Here is a 20,802-nt window from a genome sequence, read left to right as displayed (position 1 = left end):
CTCTCTTCCATTGGTGAAAAGTGAAGCCGCCAAAGTCCTAATATGGCGCTGACATCTTGCCCAGATTTGGGACCTGCTTCTGCGCAGTAGTGAACGTGAAGTGGAGCCGTGATATCAAGTTCCCGCCCTCACTCCCGCAGAAACGGTTAGTACAAAGTTTACTGTGTGAAATAAACAGTTATGGACATGTAGAAATTAAAGTTGAAGCTCCAATCTCCTCCCGAAAAAAAAAAAAAGTCTGTCGGTGCCTCAGTGACTACTTCGTTTAGAGAAGCTGTCAATCATGATGTCACATTCCCGTTTTTATAGCATCAAGTAACGAACTAACATCAAACTTATTTAAAAAAACTAACACTTAAACTTAAATCAGCATTTCACATAAATCACATCAGTTTCCATCACCTCCATTAGACTTCATGGAGAGGTCGGGGTTTACGACCTGTACTGGGACCAACCACCTGGGGGGCGATCTTTTTTTCCACCTTTGGCTTCACTTCTCAGCACTTGTGCGGCACGCTTGGTCTGCTACGGCTCAAGCGAGGGATGGAGAGGAGGTGCGCTAAAATAAAACCCTGCCCTCGATTTAAAATTCCGTTTCACTTGGAAATACGGCACAACACTGATGTAAAGTCGTTTGCAACTTCCGGTTCACAGGGACTTTAATGTTCACGTTGCTCTTTTCCATACAGTTTAGGTTACAAAATACATGGGAACCAGTGAAATGATATGGAACTTCACTAGCCAAGTAGGAACCATTTGCTTTTTTGCTCCATGGAAGAGTGAGGTCATATGGGTTTGGAGGAACATGACTAATTTGTGACTAATTTCAATTTGGTAAACTACTCCTTAAAGTTGCGATATTGTCCTTCCCTCAGTGATCCGTGAAGATATTCACAAGGCTCTAATGATTTATGAGGAAAAGAATTCCAGTTACCATCCATTTCCTAAAAATAGTCACCCATCCCTGCTGCCCCCATAAAAAGCTCATAGTGTTTCTAGAAGACGCTGCATGGGTATTTAAACGAGTGGAGCTGCAGCCTCTGGTGCTGTCATGATAGGTTTCCCGCAGGGGTTTGATGACTGAGGTAATGTTGTTTAAAAGCCCCAGGCGGCTGCTGGTTTCATGCCGGCAGACCTATTTTTAGATGTGTCTGACACAATGGCCCAGTGAACTCCCAGCCAAGGACAAAGAGAATAACAGCACAATGAAAGGCCAGTCTCCACCGTGTGTGTGTTTGAATAATTATCTCAAAGTGTCTCTCGCACAGTAAAGGTCTACACCAGATCAGCGGAAGAAAAGTACAAAGGAGCACAGATCAGTGTAGCCTGAACTACACAGAAAAATGTCAGAAAACATGGGTTGAAAATTAGTTCTCAAGACTTGAAGAGAACCTATGGATCAGGCTGTGCTCGTATTCTTCACAACCTCAATTAAAAAAAAAAGAAGTGCCTTACAATGGTGCAAGTTTGAACTGGAACTAACTCAATTGGAAGACGGTGAACTACTAAACTCGACATATTGACTGTAAATATGAACCGATGTTTCACAGAATTGTTCCTATGATGAAGTTTATGTAAAATAGAAAATCAATGAAGAATGTTTTGGAGCTCCACGTATCAAACGGTTGAGGAAACTTGCCCTTTGGTCTTCTCCACCGGGTCGTGATGCTAATTGCGGAATCCCCATGAAATCTGACGTGATTTTTAAACACATTTTGCTCATTGTCTTTTTTTATGAAAGCATAATGTAATCCACCTTGCTGGCATCAAAACGGCGTGAGCTTTGCACAGCGTTAATCCGCTGGCATGCTTCCTGACTGCAGAAAGTCCTTGAAAATTATTTGTGCAACATGTTTGAAGTAAGGTATGATGGTGTAAGCTGACGTGGCCTCAAACGTGGCTACATTTACCCTTGGAGATCTGGAGCTCCTGACATCTCGTATAAAGAACCCTCTGAAATGGGAAACAGCCTTGAAAATGTGTGTGCTACATCCATAACTCTAAAAACATCTCGCATGTACTGTGTAGGTTGTTCAGTATGTATCTTAACCCTTTCCCCACCTGCGTGTTGTTGTTGTTGTTGTTGTTGTTTTTTGCCAGCCACCATTTCTGATCATTTTCACAAAAGTTTAATGGCCCCCAGAATATTTTGTTGTATGAATATCTGAACATGCAATATATCTAAACAAAGAACATAGACTGCTTTTAAACAGACAAAAAAATAAAAAAATCTAATTCTAGCTTAGTTTCCTGGGTCGATTTCAATCAGTAACATTAGGCAATTTTGATTTATATGCTGTTTAATGCTGATGATCGTGTTATTTTACGTATGCATCTGATTAACATATGACATCACTTGTTTCTGCTTCTTCTTCACCTGTTTTTTGATCCAGAGATTCGGTACTCTTTCAGAAGATATTTTGTTCTTAAATCGGTGTATTTGAACAAACTGGTTGAGTGAATGATTCAAATGACTCACTTAAGTAACACTGTTGACTGCACTAACCCACAGACGGTGAGCTTGTCTAGAATGGCGCAAACACAGACAAGCAGAGTGATACAACCAATGAAAAGACTGTTGTAATATAAATACATTTGAATAGACTTGACTGTTATTTAGGAGTAACAAATTATCTTTGATGTTCAGTGATGCTAAATAATAAAAAAAAAGAAAGAAAAGTATTTCTCCAAACAGTACATTAAATAAGTTACTTGTGAATACTGTTGATTGTAGCTATTTTTTATGAATACCAGTAAAAATAATCTTTAGTTTGAAGGAAATAAACCCTGTATGTCCATTGACTTTTGAACGGATTGCCATCTACACACAACCCTTTCTGTTAGTATGATGAAGTGTGTCAGCTGCCAAGATGTGTCTATGAGAAAAGGATTTCACGTTTGTAAGAGCTCATCACAGCTGGCTTATCTTTCGTGTTGGAGAGAGAGGGAGGTTATAAGAACAACCTCAGTGCTGTTTATCTGTGTATCAAAGCTTCTGTCACCTGCAGTTTGCTTAACGCTCACCTCTGTGAAGGGTAAAACGCTGTTTTTTTGGCAGCCCTTGTGTTGCTGTAATCGTAAATGGCTTTGTCTCAGCAGCGGAGCTGCGTACACACACTCACACACATTTTATTCATGTCTCCCCCTGTGTCATCTTTCTAGACAAATATTGCTTTGGTGTTCTGCTTTATTTTTTAAACCTCTTGTACGTGCCTAGGGTATTATGGGCTGGCGGGAATCTCTACAGTTTATCCCTTTTTTACCTGACGATTTCAAAGTCTCTCTTTGCCTGCGTTCTGATCTTCAATGCATTGCAGTTGGGGAAAAACATTAAGAGGTAAAGTGCGTATGAGCGAGAGCGAGATTGATGGCCTGGGTTTCTCTCGTGGTGGGTTTTGCGCGCTCTGCTTCGAGCCGTGGGCTTTTTCATCATCTTCCATTAAAGAGAATTTAAAATGCACTTCCTGGCCTCTATTTATTTAATCAAGCACTTCCTTTAAAAGACGAATCAAATAAACATGTGCTGGACCTTGCAGACGTAATTAGACCCCTTTTGGTCTTTCCTAGTCAATTCTTCCTTCTTTTTGCCTTTTCTGTTAAAGATGCTCTTCTCTAGCTAGTAGAACCATGGGATCACAGGTTTGTTCCTCTATTTACCATGACAGTGAAGGTGGCCGAGGACTTGTGTGGCTTTTGACTTACGAATTGTAAATTTATGAGATGGTTATTCACCCTGATGAAGTGACCAGGTGACCAGGAGGTTGACCTAGATTTTATATTTTAATATTTTATATTAATTTGTACTGATGCTTAGGGATGTCACGGTGAAGAAAATTTTCACACTGATATATAAACTTGCAACAACATCGGTATTACAGATAACAGTGGGGATGCTTATAAATGGGTGCTCGCTTTTCACTTCCGCATTTGATTTTGCAATGGCACTCTGTTTATGGGTATTGAAATCGCTTTTAAATTCGAGTTTGCAATCACAAGTGCTAGGCCTATGTGTATAGGGAGCAGTGGTAGTGACTGTACATTTACAAGATTACATATTTGTCAATGATGCTCAGGATCTGTTATGCACCAAATCCTCCACCAATATCCTTGTCAGTCATCTCATTTCTCCTATACTTGTCACTTAATAAGTGAAACCTCTGCTGCAACTCTGCAGCTCATGCTGTGTGGAGTATTTCTGTTTTTAATTGTAGTGTCTGTTGTCCAACTGAACAAAATTATTTTTATATCTCTATAAAAAAGCAAAACAACAGTGCAAGTAATGTAATCGGTGTACGGCTGAATGTAATAAATCTAGTAAAACTACTAGTCTCATCTTGCCAAACTCAGGTAGCAACAGGAAACCCCTCTTGTTATGCATACGGTGTGCCCTTTTGGAGTCGTTTCACCATGGTAACATTAACAATCACTAACCATTTGGATTTGTAGTAAATACATTTTGCTTCCTCTGTGGTAGTCAGATTTATTCAAAATCTTAGCCTGCCTCATATCACAAGGAACAGTGGGTGGGAATTTTAATGATTGTGTTTCTTTTTGTTGTGGATTCAGTTGTTCAGCTAATGGTTTTTACCTTGCTGTTGAACTACACGACTAATACATTCCACTACCAGCTATAGTGTCGTAAATGCCCAGGATTGTTAGAAAGAGCGTTTATTTAAGGATACTTGTTGGTGTCATAAAATATTTGAGGGCTTCCCATTTATATCTCATTCTCAAGGAGTGGATCCAGTGGAGGGTTTGCATAGTAAACTCACCTGGTGCTCCTTATGGTCCTTTTTCTCATGGTGCTAACATCTGTCTTGGGTGGTCCAATCACTTAATTAGTGTGCAGTTGTTGAAAATCAATCAACACCAAAGTGTCAAAATCACAGATTCTAGATAAGTCCCAATTCCAGGATGAAATAAGATGGAAAGATCTGATTCAAGGACTCGGTGTGTGTTCTCATCCTCGGTGTGTGTCTTTTCCTTTATTGACCTCTTCTGTGTCCTGAGCTTTTTTGAGACCAGAGATATGCCTCTGAATTGCACACAGTCTAGCCAACAAATGTTTATATAAGTGTCGGAGTGGAGAATTTGAAGCGGTTAATGAGAAAAAGCTGGGAAGACAGATGAGAGAAGCTGAATATTAAGAACCATAAATAAGAGGAAGGCAGAGCATGACTGAATCTGGGTTGGAAGAAAAAAAGGAAAAGGTTTGTTCCTTGTGATGGGAAAAAAACCTAATGAGCTGCCTTCAATGGCAGCATCCAAATTAAAATATAACCTCATAAGTGACCATTTTGATATGCTCTACATAGACAGCAATTAGTAAATTGTGCTTCACACGTCTGCCATCTTGAGTAGAATTTTTTCACTGAGTTTGACGCAGTGCATTGTTTGATTGCCGTCTCCACAAAGGAGGAGCTGTCTTACAATTTGTCCAAAAGAAGGTATCTACTTTTTGGAAGAGCCTTTGTATTGGGGGCATGACTGATGCCTTAAAATTCTGCCTACGTAGGAAACTCACAAGGTTTTGGGGATTCACAAAGGCTTTTGCTGTATCACTTTGGTGCTTCACTGATCTCTGCTTGGTTTGATCATTTCCACATCTAAAGAGCAGCTCTCTTTCTGTCCTCTCTTGCTTTACCCTTTCTCATTTAAGTCCTGCTGTCTACCCTTCATTCGTTTTTGCCTGTCCTCTTGTCACAGACCGGCTGGAAGGGGAGGATTGTGTCTTTCCCGCAATAACACAGCTGCAGTGAGACACACACGGCCGACTCACTCTCACTGCCGTTCTGCAGCGCTCTAATTTACTGAGAGCTTGAAAGAATTGTTGTTTATCCCCGAGCCCTGCAGGCTGATCTGTATCCTGTCAATGCGGCCCCTCTCCCCCTCCATTCCGACGTTCCTCCTTCACTCCTTTCTCTCTTCCCGTGCTCCTTTGATTCCACTCCCTCTCTCCGTGCTCCACAACTTGTTCTCCATAATTAGAACGAGCACGTAGGGGATGGAAAATGAGGGAGGGGAGAGAGGCGCCAGGGCCGTGCTGATGAGGCAGACGAGCGAGCAGTCTGATTGGCTGAGCCGTTGGCAGGGGACGTAAGGGGGGGATGGGAATCTGCACCACGATTGGTGGAAGTTGCTCTTCGGGGAGGAAGTAAAGCATAGATTGAGGGCTAACTCAGCTGTGTGTGTGCGTCTCGCACTCATTTTCTCTCTGAAGCCTCTACAGGGATCCAGGCTGCTCTCATCAACAGCTCATCAAATCAAGCACAGCCTTGCCGTTGTCTACTGTGTCTCACTCGCTCTGCAGGCGCATACATTAGTCACTGCTTGCGTGAGAGATGAAAGACGAAGCCCTTTTATGTTTTGTCGAAATCTTTTATCTGTCCTTCCATTCTCCTTCTTTGGAGATGTGCAAAACGACATAGTTTCAAATTCAACTAGTCAGTGCATTGTCTGAACGGCTAGTCGACCCATTTGTCTTAAATAATTCTCCATCAGTGATAGAAGGCTGGTTTCAACCCCAGTCGTACACTTTTATTCTGAGGCGTTTACGTAAGTCCTGCTTTGCGTACAAAGCTATCTAGGTGGAGCACAATGAAATGAAACAATGTGGAAGTTGGACTATTTTTAACTGGTCAAAAAACAACATGAGATGTAATCGCTGAATATTAAAGTTTATGGCTGCAGCGGCCACGCCCTACTGCCTAAATATCAGCTAAATTAAAAATATATGCAAAACAAAAACTAGTGAATCTCACTAATCAATTATTAGTTGACCCATCCCTACTTTCCACATAAATGACGAGCTGTCCCATTACAGCTTGTCAATAAGGAAAGATAATCTGAAAGCTGTTTCGTGCCTTCAGGCACTCTCATTGCCCATATTAACAATGCTAATTGGTTCAGTGGATCCAATTCTTTTTTTTAATTTGGGTTTCAAACAGTCTTGTTTTGTTAATTGATGATAAGGGAATTGTGGTCTGCTGTAGATGGATGACTCTCTGTCAACGAGAACACCACTGAAGCTAAAATGCCAATGGAAACATGCCCCAGCTGTGACCTTCTTCAGACTGTCTGGGGAGATATAAAACCAACAGGCAATCGTTCCTTGTACGGTTGCTTGAACCCCAAACCCTAGTCGCTTTCTCAAGCCAAGACCTTGACAAGAAGTCGTTCAGCCAGCGAGACGTTGGAGCTTTGTCTTGCTGTAGCTTTACTCTGCGGACCTCTTGACTTTTGACAGGAAATGAAAGATTAATGTCTGCTTTTAACAAAGATCGGATTTGAGGGCCACAGAGGGAAAGCTCTCGAATGTTAGTGTGCACACAAAAGCCCCCTTTCGTTGTAGTATCGAGTCTCAGAGCAGCCGAGCTGGAGTGCGCCATGCAGTTGAGGTGAAGTGTGCTCGCCTCCTTCATCTCTGTATTCTTTCATCCGTTTATTTCTGTGTTGCTCTGGGGCAGAATAAAATGTAGCCTCTCAGGATTATGCATGTGCTTCAGATGACTATGATACAGTACTGTCGCTAAAATTCTCAGAGGCCAAAATTTGTTTGAGTCGGCCCCGTCTCCCCTGAGCCCGATGAGTGGGGTATATTATAGAGCAGTGGTTTCCAAACCCGTTCCTGAAGCGCCCCCAACAGTGCACATTTTGTATGCCTTACTTAATCAAACACTCCTTATTCAGGTCATCAGCTTGTTAGTAGACTCCAAAATCTGAAATGGGTGTGTCAGGAGAAAAGGAGAAAAGGAGACACTGTTGGAGGGGGTTTGGGAACCACTGCCTTAGAGCACCTTAGTGGGCTCCTCTTATCACAGGACCTGAATATAACAAAGTATTAAAGTAAAAACATATTTAAAATGTGTACAAATCATGAGTCATGACTAAACTAACCATGTCATATAAATGTCAGATTATCTAATGTTTTAAGATACTTTTAAGTTGACCTTGACATACAATCATAAGGGTCTTCACAGTGTACATTACTTTATGCCAGACTACTTTTTTCCCTTTTAAGAACTGCACTCTTTTGGTGCATTCAAGTCATCTCGTTAAGATCGTGTTTACGAGTTGTACGCATATGAACACCACCACAATGTCGTAAATACAAGTGGGAAGCTCGGATTTTCTTTAAGCCCCGATCTTTACGAGTTGGGTGCGTGTCACTGAGAAACATGGTGGAATACCACAAAACTTAAAGGTGTTTAGCAGTGATATTGCAGACTTTTCTATTTACAGCGAAGTAAGCTAATTGCCTGCACAGAATATGATGGCATTATTATACAATGTAATATGTAACGATAAAGTTTGCACGTGGCTTCATCAATTAATTAAAAACATTAAAATAAACAAAGCACACCTGATGCACATTTCTTTGTTCTTCATTTTCTAGAACTAGAGTTTAAGAAACTTGCTCTATTTTTGTGTAATTAATTAAGAGAAATTACACCGCCATCTTACTCCGACGAAAGTGACTTGAACGCACATGCCGTCATAAACACAACTTCCCACCTCGTAAGTACGAACTTCCCAGGAGGACTTGAAATCACCATTTTAATAAGGCTTCCCCCCCATTATGATATTAGCATAGTAAACACCAGTCTCAAAAAAGGGAAAGTTTTTAAAATTGTATTTCTGAAATCAAAAACGTTACATACATGTGTTAGTATGAGTTGCAGTTTTTTTCCGAGTAAATGAGTAGATCCAGACCAAAAAAAGAGCATCATCATTAAGCCACTTATCGAACACAGGTCCTCATCAAAACCCTTAGTGTGAAAGTACACAAGTGAGCAGATGCGCACTTCACCAAATGAAGATCAAGTTTATTTGTCAAATCCACATCAGAGACCAAAGAAACACAAGCTTTGCTTCATTTGTGTAAATCCCCTCAGTGATAAAAGTTAATGCTCATTTAATACATTTTCTGTAACTGATATTTTTATCCAGGATTAAGCAAGAATCAAACTCCCCTTACTGGGAAGCTTGCAGAAGTCATGTAATTTACATCATCAGCACAGTCCGCTGATGTCCATTCACACTGTCTCGCTTTTGTGTCTGTGCATGTGCCAAAAAAAAAAAAAGGTCCAGTGTCGTCCATCCACGCTCATGATCTACACAGTATTTGAAAGTTTTGCATGCTTACCCATGCACAAGAAATGAAGCGAAACACAGAAAATGAAGTATACACTGGCTTTTTAGAGCTCTTGAAACCTAGAATATGGTTGTTATGTGTATACAAGTCAAAACATATTTTGAAGACAGATGGTGCTTCCACCTTTGATTCGGTTGAAGAATGGAGCATGTGCACTCCAGGATGTAAGCTCATCAGTAGTGACTCCCATCACTAGACTCCCGGCAATTGTTACCAGACAGCAGACGACGCCCGCAGCCGGCATGATGCCATCTCCAGGGTGGGTGTGATCAGTGATAAAAAAAAAAACTAATTTAAATCAAATAAATGCAGCTTCTCCATAAAAAAAACTAAATTCTTAACATCGCAGACACCTTGGACAATTGCCAATAGCCCTTTCACACATACAGTTTTTACTGGTAAATTAATGGTAAACTACTATTTAGATAGTAGTTTTGGCAATTTTCCAGTCTGAGAAGTTACAGTAATGGCGCTATATAGTGCGCGTGCACATGAAGGGGGGTGTGGGGAGTGGAGGAGAGAGAATGAGAGTGAATAGGGAAGTTAGCTAGAGGAGAGATGTCCTAGACAATTACAACGACTAACGTTAAAAATTTATATTCTTGATTTTGAGGAGGAGGGAGGGTCGAGCTAGCCTCCGTTTTGTTTGACATTTCTTTGAACGTCAGCAAGAAGTGACGTCACCCAACATCGCTTAGAGCACCTCTAAGATGAACCAACACGACATCATTACACATTAACTGTGACTGTATCAACATGTAAAGATGAGATTAAAAAATAGTTGACACTAAAATGTAGTTTCATGCTTGGGGTTGCCAGATGTCAAGAGTTTAAATCCCCCAAGAGCTTTTCTTTTAAAAGGATACATTTTATACTCCGTTTTATGTAATACTCGCAACCTGGTAAACCCAACATGTAAGCTGGAGTTTAGCAATCTCCATTGAGAAACTCTGCTTAAATGAATGTTTAATACAGCCAGTCTGTGTTTTTTCACATGGCCGCTTGTGCTGTTTGCAAAATCTGTGATCAAACCTTCTCAGTAATGAACTGTAAGAAATCCAAACATATTGATCTCAACATTGATCTGAACAGTATTAAACCTACTTGACTTTCAGGCAAATAGTCTCACCAACCTCATGCTACTGGTTGAGCCAATGTCATCATGTCCAGACCAGTGGGTCTGCTTAAACAAATGCAATTGCAATTCCATTTTGTGCCACTAGAACACAAATTAAATTGAAACAATGTATTCCTATGGACCTCCTCACATTGGGTACTGTGTGCTGAAAGCCCATTTCCTTCACCACAGAGCTCAGTTATACAAGTTGAAACCCTGCATGTGAGAGTGGAGCTTCAGACATTCTGGGTGAGAAATGATGGCAGGGACGAGTTTGACAGGCCACCTGCTGAGCGAGTCTGATCCGCCATAGACGTCTCCTATCACTGCTGTCAACTGAAGCACTGACATCAGCCACAACAGAAAGCCACTGTCACACTTCAGTGTTTAATGGGCTGCGAATGGGATCCGCACACAGTGACGTGATGGTTGCAATTTTACATGCTCTATCAGACAGCTCTTTGATGCTACCACTGATAAGATGAGATATGATGAGGTGACGGGAGATCTGACATCTACTCTCTCACACACTTCTGTCAGTTCGGTTCCTCGTACAGACACACAGAGCATTTCTCATTATCACGCAGTGCGGATAAAGTAATCTTTTGTTGTCCGTCCTTTTTTGTTGTTTCGTTTTATCTGTGTGTCTTAAAAGGGAGGCAGCTTCATTCATTCCTCCTTCTAAACACACACACACAGAGGCACACACTCTTGCTGTAATGATCTGACTGTCTCTATGTCGCTACTTTTCTATAGATGTCCTTCACAGTTTTAACATTATGTAATAGAGATGCATCACAATGTTCGACTAATTGACTAGTTGAGTTTGACATGTTTTATTTTTTAATATATATTTTTAGTTTTGACGTTTTAAGCAGCGGTGCTTTAATTAGCGTGCCGCCGGCATGCTGTTCTTTAGATGTAAGACAGTTTGCACAGTTAAACCCTCTTAGGAAAATTTGCATCTTTAAATTGCAAAGCCCCTTTCAATCATTTAGATATCTCCGGCCATTGCATCCTGTCTTTTGTTGTTTCTTTAGCGTCCCACCATGAGTGTTGCATTTTTATACCGTTAAGTAAAAAGTAGTTTTTTTTTATAAAGAACCTTGCATTCTGTTTCAATCTGCTGCTAGTTTTACTGTTAGTTTAAACGCAGCAACATGCATTATGTAAGCGCTTACTAAGAAACGTGCCGAATCTGGTCAGGTGATCTCAGAACCAGCCTAATTATTCATGGCTTCTTTAAAGGAAAATAGTTCACCCTCATGTCGTTAATCTTCTGAACACAAATGAAGATCAAATTTTGATGATCTTTCTGTCCCTCTATTGACAGCTACGCCACTGACACTTTGATGCTTCAAAAAGTTAATAGAGAGATCGTAAAACTAATCCATATGAATCGAGTGGTTTAGTCTAAATTTTCTGAAGAGACTCGATCGCTTTATATGTTGAACAGATTGAATTTAAGCTTTTAGTCACATATAAACATTGATCAGCGAACATAAACAGAAGCTCAACCGAACCTTCTTGACGCACAAGAACAAACCTCTTGCTGAAGCTCAAACGTGCTGCGTAACATGATAATTAATTAAAGCTGCAGTCCGTAGTTTTTCCTCTTTGTCTGTTCGAAATCTGCAATTGCAGTTATACGCGGAATTATCAACTTTACATGGGTTGTGCCTCGGCACGGCACAGCGCGGATGAATCCGATGTTTTGAGGAGAATGTGCGGCTGTCAGTCGCTGGTGTGGATACTGTCATTCGCAAAATCGCAATCACAGATTCTACTTTTTGGAAGTATGACCAGCATAAGAGTTTTCACCGGAAAATGTCATCTGAACAAGTAACATCCACTTTTGTTCTGACCAACTAAGGGAAAAAAAGCATTGCAGTAAATCGCGCTGATTAAATCTAACGTTTGCTTATCATATCATGTTAAACCATGCAAATTATACTTTGTTCTCAAATTGTTAATGTTAACAGCATCAGCATTGCGTGACTACATTTAATGCCCTTCCGATATTTATACTTGTTTTCGCATGGGACCGGTTGCAGTCTCTTTTTTTCTGTAGCCACTCCAAAGTCCGAAGTCTTCTGCATTTTACAACGGGTGAATCTCCAGTTGTCACTGGTGATTGTCGTTTGAACCTTTCTGGATCCACCATCAAATTGATAAGTTTAATTATATCAAGTGCTGTGAGAAAAGGCTATAAATCTCCACCTCCAACATCCTCACACGCAATATAGCCTACCAGCCGAGACTCCTCCTTTATGTGTACAGATGTGACGTAATGACGCAAAGACATGCTCTAATGTCCCGTGGAAATCCACCAGTACCACTGGAATTAAAAACATTATTTCAAGCTTACCGTTTTGAATCTAGCTAAGGCAAGCAGATAGTTTTGAACACTGGCTGGTTATGTACTTGCTCAAATTTATTTTGGATAATTTTTAACCCAAAAAAGTTATGGACTGCAGCTTTAATTAATGACAGAATTTTCATTTTTGGGTAAACTATCCCTTTGAGACAATAAGGCAGTTGGTCTATTTCATTGTTTAATTGCACATTCCAATTATGTAAGAAAGTAGATCTGGTCCAGAATGTAAATGGAGTCATGCAGTGTTCAGCCAGTGCCTTTGTTATGGTGTCATTAAACATGTCAAATGTTTGATTATACTGCAATGATTTGTTTAAAGAGGGTTTTAAAGTAAACAGTGCATGAAGCTCAACAGCGCCCGCACTCTTGTTCTTCGGCCTTGGTTTTGGAAGTATTTTTCTCATTCATTTTCCCCATAAGGATTTCAAAACAATCAATAAATACTTGATCCAAACCAACCAGCTCCAAAATTTATCACATTACAACATTTCATTGGAATCAAAAGGAAGACAGAATGCACAGAGGAACTATGTACTTACTGAATGAATGAACTACTTCTGTTATAAAGAATTACTTAATTTTCATCCTTTTTATACTCTTTCACTCCTTTCAAAATCGTATCTTCACGTATCGGATACTTTATCTATGACTGCAGACAATAAAACGTTCTGTTAATCGAGTCTCAAAGCTGTAGTATAAAGACAAAACGGGCAACTTTACCAATTTCTCTGTTCTATTGTCAGTACTTTGTTATTGCTGAAGAACTGGTAATGTTTTTTTCAGGGCTGATTAGAAATCCTAAAAAAAAAAATTTGTAGCTATGTAATTATGACCATTAATCTTCTCTAATTGTTATATATAATAGTATACAATCGAAGCTATAGATCATAACAATAAACATTTCTCATTCTTTGAATTTTTTTTTTGTTAGCTTACATTTTGCCAACTAATTGTTGAGCGTACAGCTTAGATTCACTTGTTGGTTGTATAGTATCAGAAATTCTGCAATTAATATATCACATTTTCCACAAAAATATTAAGCATCACAACCGTTTCCAACATTGATGATAATAAGAAATGTTTCTTTAGCACAAAATCAGCTTATTAGCATGATTTCTGAAGGATCATGTGACATTGAAGACTGGAGTAATAATGCTAAAAATTCAGCTTTGCAATCATAGGAACAAATTACATATTTTACATTTTTTTAATAATATTACAGTTTGTAGTGTAACCTTTTTTTTTTTCCCTGACCATAGATGGCACACAATCTCATCTCAGCATTTTTTGATGAATGGCTACGCTATTTTTTAATTATGTCATTTCATCTGAATATCAACATTTCTGAGATTAAGTAAGGCGAAACCGTTTTGAGATTAATTTATATAATTTTGTGTCTCTGGAGTGATCTATGACATTGTATTATGTTGAATATATTTTTTGGTCTATTTATTATTGAGAAAAAAAAAAAAAAGTTATAGTTTTTGTTTTGAAGTAAAAAAGATCAAATTAGACCCTTGGGGTAAGATGAGCCACCCAGAATTGGCACAGAAGGCCCCAGGTGGAATCTTGTTGCGCATTATTAATTTGGTATTATTTTTCAAATGTAATACTTATTGTAATTATTGGGGTTATTATTCAATATTTCCATGAATTACATAGGCCTACATCTTTGCTTTCATTAAAAACCTCTAGGTTAGTTGAGTGAAATTCAGTTTGCATTTATAGTCTTTCTGTTATGACATATCTTCAATTTAAATATGGGTAAATAAAGTACATATTCATATGCCTGTATATAAGTCATAGAATAATTTTACCTTTCAGATGACTCTCTTTAACTGGGGGGGTTCGGTTCTTACAATTGATTGGTTGGGTCCTTACATGCGCTTCGTGAGGCACACTAAAAATTTATATTCTTGATATTCACACGCAAGGTCTCTCGCTCCCTCTCTCTACACGTTCTTTCCCCGGTAGACGTAGAATCCACAGCTAGATCAATGAGAAACCCTATGATTACAACGACCATCATTTTAAGTGTCACACAGGTCTGAAATTATCGTACATTATAGGATTTTTTCCATTATTGATCGTACATCGTACAGAGGTCAAAATTATCGTACAAATACGATAATTATCGTACATCTGGCAACACTGGCTCCCATTTGAATAAAGTTAAGCGTGTCATCAAATGTTCACATCACGCAGTTGCGACCCCGTCCTCTTGCTTGCTTTCCATGTGAAATCAATGGAATGCTTCGCTTCATCGCGCTGTTGTCTTCAGTGTATTGAGAACAGCCCGTCACTCGCGCACTGTGCTCGTAAATTATTTTTCAAGTTCGCACATAACTATTTTAGGCGCAAATGCGAGTGAATTACTCGCACTGTAGAGCCCTGAATAAGAATCATATCAAAAGTAAATGAAAGTAATCTTACTTAATTTTGTGTTACAACTACTAAATTGGCAAATGTTTCTGTTTATTTCCTATAATAACACATTGGCTGATGCATCATCATCCTGCACATGCTAAACTTATATTTAAATATTTAAAATTGTATCTTCCCCCATCTTACACTACTACTTTTTATCACTCTTTTTTACACCAAACTTTTGAATGGTAGTGCATCATCACTTAATCTCTGAGCTCAGGGTAGGTCTATCTTGAAAGGTTTAAACTTTATCACTGAAAATCAATTTCACTATGGAGATTTAGAATGACCTTTTTATTTCCTGAACCCTGCTGTGTTTCTCTGCTGGTGTGATCACACCCACTGTGGTTAAAGTCTTTGCCATTCACACATAGGCATGCGCCACTTTGTTGTTCTGTCTTCCAAGCACATAGAGTAACTACAGACTTCTTCCACCAGCTCACCAGTTGTGTGAAATATAGTAGAGCTTTTTTACGTCAGAAGTATAGAGCCTATCTGTGTCACAATGATTTTTAGTATGAAGACTTATTATTGTTGCTGCTCCTGTCAGAAAGATACATATATTTTCCTCCATTTCCCTTGCGGTTGCCTAATCCACCTCCACTCCCGGCTCCAGCACGCTCTCTGTGTCTGGGGAACGCTCTCGTCAAACCCAATATGTCAGCCTCTTTTCAGATTGTCAGGCATCACAACAGGGGAAGAGAATTCCTCCGTCAGCGCATTGTGTGTGTGTGTGTGTGTGTGTGTGTGTGTGTGTGTGTGTGTGTGTACCCGTACCCGTATTACCTTACGGCCCCACTCCCTCACTGATGTGTGACTATCTATTGTCTCTTCTCATGACTGGCTGGAGCACAAAGCCCTAAAGTGCTCTAGCATCCATTTTTGGGATTTCCTCTTCTGTGGTTTCAACATCATCAGAAGACAAACATCATGGTTGATTTCTGTGCCACTTTTATTTTTGGAACAAAAGGAGTTTGTGTTCAGTCTGTAGTGTTACATCACCATCTAATGGCAGGGCAGCAGAATACAGGGTTTTTAGTCGTTTTCGCGGATACGTGTGAATGGGGATCGTGTTTTGACAATGGTGTCATCTGTACACAGAAAACTCAAATGAAAAACGTCTCCGTTTTAAGCATATCGTTGTTGTGTAAACAAACCTTAAGAATCGTACTATAGCATCTGTTAAGGACCCAATATACTCACAGCAAAGTTCTTTTTCGTTCTTCGCTTTGGGGTAAAATCGAAATACGTGAACAGAACAGCGGTATACTGTTAGCGAACATCCTGACGCCACCCACACTACTGAGAGCAGCAGTTAGATGAATATGTAAATATGTGCTGCACGCTTTCGTTTCAATAAAATATACACACAACAAAAATGACAGCGATGAGAAAACAATAAAGAAAGCATCTGATCATATCGTTGCGGATATGTTTGCACCAGCTCTGCAATTCGGCACTCCAGTAAAGTCATGTCACGTTTATTTATATACTACCTTATACAATAGACTGTTTTTAAAGCAAGCCACTTTACAGTATTAAACATAAAAAAAACAGTGTCAGTGTCTCTGTAAATTAGAATTACAACTTCAATTTCTACTATAAAGCAGCTCTACTTTTACTTGCGTATGTCCGACCTCGACAGACGGAACAGAAGAAATAAACCAATGAAGATTTCCACGCCAAAGAGGGCGGAGCCTCAGAGCCACAGCTAGCTATCACATAATTGCCACGGACCAATGGGAGTTCAAAGGTGTTTATCAGCCAGAGTAAAACTTTCCGGAAAATTCGATTTGGCATGCTGTTTTGAACTCCCGAAATGAACAGAAGACGAACTTTGTTTTGGCCAGATTTTGTTCAAATTGACGTCATATCAGTTCGTTCTTCGATTTAGCTTGAAGTATATTGGGGCCTTTACAGTTCACCATATTGTCTGACAAACTTATACTTATACTTATATATATATATATATGTATATGTATGTGTGTGTGTGTGTATATATATATATATGTGTGTGTATATATGTTTATATGTGACTCTGTATATATATGTATATATTTGTGTATGTATATATTTATGTATATGTATGTATTAAGTATGTGTATGTAATAATATAATATTTTTTTTAATTATAATTTTTTTATTAAAAAAAATCCTGCCTCAACAAAGTCCCTAAATCTAGGTTTTGAATTCTGAGCTGTTTTAAAGAGTCCAGGCTTCAGATGGCCATGCCTGGCTCCTCAATTTTCCTCTCATAATTCCTCCATGTTTTAATTGGGTAGTATGGGGGCTGTCATGTGAAATGATGAAGGATGAGCATTACTCAGTTTCTCCAATCAGAAGAGAGAGAGAGAGAGAGAGACACTGTATTCCTTTTTTTTTTGTTCTCTGTCTTTTCTCCTCTGCTGAGATTTGGAGTGTGAGAGATGGAAAGAGAGGAACTTTGAATGGCCAATGAGCCTGAATAATTGCGTTCATCAATTAAAGAAGTCAGAGACTTAACGAATATAACTAATTATGGACATAAATCAAGCAAGCTCCAGCCTTGACTAATTTGTACAAGGTTGAAGTGATTTGACTTATACCACTAGGAGTTTTGCAAAAAAAAGCTGGATTGTGTCTACAACGTATAAAATTAAAACAAGAGAAGTCACCTATGCTACAATTTAGAATGGTTATGCTAAAAATGTTGTCATCATTCACTCCACTTTCAAAACTCAAATGACTTGCTTTCTTCTGTCGAACACAGAGACATTTTAAAGAATGTTCATGCTGCTTATTTTCACGCAGTTAAAATTAATGGTGACCAGCTCCAAAAATAACAAAGCACCATAAAATAAAAGGGAATTTTGCGTTACACCTGAAGTTTTCTGAAGCCATTCTATAGTTTTTTTGTGAGGAAAAGATGGTAAGTCATTATTCACTAATAATGTTTTTCTCTACCTCTTTTTTCAAATCTCTGACTTCAACTTGCATTCAAATATGGCTCATCAAAATGTGTCACACTAGGTTTTACTTCAATAATGTCAGTGCCTTTTGCAGTGGCTTGGAACCAATCATAACATGCCATATTTAAATAGGAACATATTCATATTGCTCTGAGATTTGAGAGTAGTGTAAAATATTTTCAGTGAAAAACTACTTCAAATTTGGTCCATATTACTTTAGCTATTATGGACTAGTTATGATCTGTTTTTGGTCCTTTTTGGAGCTTAACATCCCTTGGTCACTATTATATAGTTGAAATAGAGTGTGAACATATTTTGTATGGTCATGATGAGTAAATAATAACAGGGTTTAGATTTTTGGTGGATGAACTATCCCTTTAAAACTGGAATTACGTTGCAAACTGAGATTAAACATGTTGGCTTCATAGAGTGAACTTTTTACGAAATGTGAGCCATCCCACTCCTTTGAGTCATCTGGAAAAAGAATCTATGATAACACCATCAAGCTGTCTAGTGTATCTGGAAAAGCCGAGACTTTCCAGTGGAGAAAGTAACTGCTGGAAGTAGTTGACCCACAGTCTTCATGACACTCCGTCATCGAGACCGATATGTGGTATTGCGTAAAGCTGAGCATATGTTCCTCTTCATCCTCAACTAGGTCATCAACCGCTAAGCCTGCAACGTGAAGTTAGTCTTTTCTGAAAACTGTGTGAGTTTCCATCACAATCATTCATTGAACTCCATGACACTGCTCGAGCTGGAACCACAGGCTCATTTGTAGTGGAATTTAAGGCCTCATTGGAAAGTTTTGTTCCATAGTCCTTCAGCACCACTGGGCCTGTTGTACTACACGGCAAAGGAAATCAGTTTTATTTTCCCCTTATTTGCCATGATGATTATTAGTTACAGAAAATTGTTGGTACTTCTGATGCTGTGTATTCCAGTATCATCATTGCATTTGAGACCACGGGGAATAACAATGAGTGATCGTCGCGAGCTCGTAAAACAACCACTCTACCAAAGTTCTTTTGCTGCAATCCAGGCCAGGAGTTGTTATCACCTCAGCGCTGGGAAACGAATGCCAGTTCCACTGTTGATTATGGTTATTTGCAGACAGTAACTCAGAGGCATGACTGTGGTATTGGCTGCATGCAAGATCACGTGTAGGGTAAAGAACTTCGACTGGGACCCCATAGCCCCCTAAAGCCGGGCTCAGGCTGCAGGACTTTCAGGCCGATTTACCCATCCCGACATTATGAGAAAAAAATCGTGTCCAGGGCATCTGTCTCTTCCGATGACTCTTCCGGTCTCTTCCGATGTTCTGTCCAGATTATCTGGTAGTGTGAGGCGTTTACAGATCAAATCTTGAACCTCCCCATCTGCTCGTAGAAACATTGGGGCTGCCCCGACAATATTAAACATGTTTGATATTTAGGATTTTAAATCGGGATGTTTACGACTATGATTACGTCAGTACTTCCACAATAGCCAATGAGAGTCAAGTTTACGAGGAGACGGAAGTGACAAAACTTTTTAAATGACGACCGCGAAACAACAAGCAGCTGTACAGGTCCGGTGGACAACAGAGATGGAGGAACGTCTGGTCGAAATGTGGCAACAACACAATTTGCCTTCATAATGTGTACAAGAAGTTACCGTGCGCGACACCATATTCATTTTGTTTACAGCCACTTCCCCTTGAGATCACGTGAGGTGATAAAATCTGGCATGATAATCTTAAGAATATCTTGTAGTGTGTGATGTGCCACGATTTTCAAATCATGTGGTGTGCAGGTTTGAGATTGAAAAGAGGAAAATCTGTGAAGATTCGTCTTGCGTGATGCAACCAGATTTCACAATCGGTTAAGATTTAGAAACTCCTGTAGTCTGAGCCTGGCTTTACTGGAGTATTTACAGGGTTTAGTTTGGCACAGGTTTGTAATTTTGGCATCATACATTTAGCATTAGTGCAATATGTTCAGACTGACTTTGTTTTTTATTTTTTACTTGAGTCTCTACAGGTTCGCTGCTTCAGAGCTGATGTCATTTTATCCATTCATTTGCTCACTTCCAAGTGAGACATGGCATCAAGTCCATTAACCAATAATGTTTTTTTGCTCCTTATTGGAGTCTTTTGGAGTCTTGATAAGTATGAAAATGGCCTGAACTTCAACTCTCCCTATTTCTGTTTGTGTACTTCAGGATCTATCTGGCTCTATAGATGACCTCCCCACTGGAACAGAGGCAGGTCTCAGTTCGGCCGTCAGCGCTTCTGGGTCCACCAGTAGCCAGGGCGAGCAGAGCAACCCTGCCCAGTCGCCCTTCTCGCCCCATGCCTCACCCAGAGTCCCCAGCATGCGCAGCGGGCCCTCGCCCTCGCCCGTCGGTTCACCAGTGGGTTCCAGCCAATCACGATCTGGGCCCATATCACCTGCCAGTGGGCCAGGTAAAAGATTCTGTGTGAGATATAATTTTTTGATTTGTTTTTTCATATATATTTCAGGGAGGATATCTGCTGTTTGAAACTCTCTATTTTTATGTTGTTACATTTATTTGAATGTATGTTATGTTTGAATTGTATGAGATTATTCTGTAGTAAGGACGTGAATTTTCAGGAATATTGTTAATCAATTTTCATTAAAATCAACAACCAATTAATCGATTAATCGTTACTGTTACTGTTACTACTGTTAATCGTTACTAAAACACGTGGAGAACTCCAAATATCATGGTCACATAGTGGCAACAGCAACGGTACATGTATTCGTATCGAACTGAA

At 39.5% G+C, this 20,802-nt stretch overlaps 1 protein-coding gene across 5 annotated transcripts in view; it reads left to right on the top strand.

Annotated features, from left to right (window-relative positions):
* Window positions 1-20,802, top strand: part of arid1b (AT-rich interactive domain 1B) — an 89,254-nt gene that overhangs the window by 28,073 nt on the left and 40,379 nt on the right. For all 5 annotated transcript variants that reach the window (XM_084091088.1, XM_084091089.1, XM_084091091.1 and 2 more), the window contains exon 5: window positions 20,226-20,469. In XM_084091088.1, coding sequence (XP_083947214.1) covers window positions 20,226-20,469 — 244 coding nt within the window. The remainder of the gene's footprint in view (window positions 1-20,225; window positions 20,470-20,802) is intronic.

Source organism: Abramis brama, assembly GCF_963993115.1.
Source record: "Abramis brama genome assembly, chromosome: 18".
NCBI lineage: Eukaryota > Metazoa > Chordata > Actinopteri > Cypriniformes > Leuciscidae > Abramis > Abramis brama.
The sequence above is the reverse complement of the archived record's forward strand: the minus strand, read 5'-3'. Positions and strand labels throughout refer to the sequence as shown.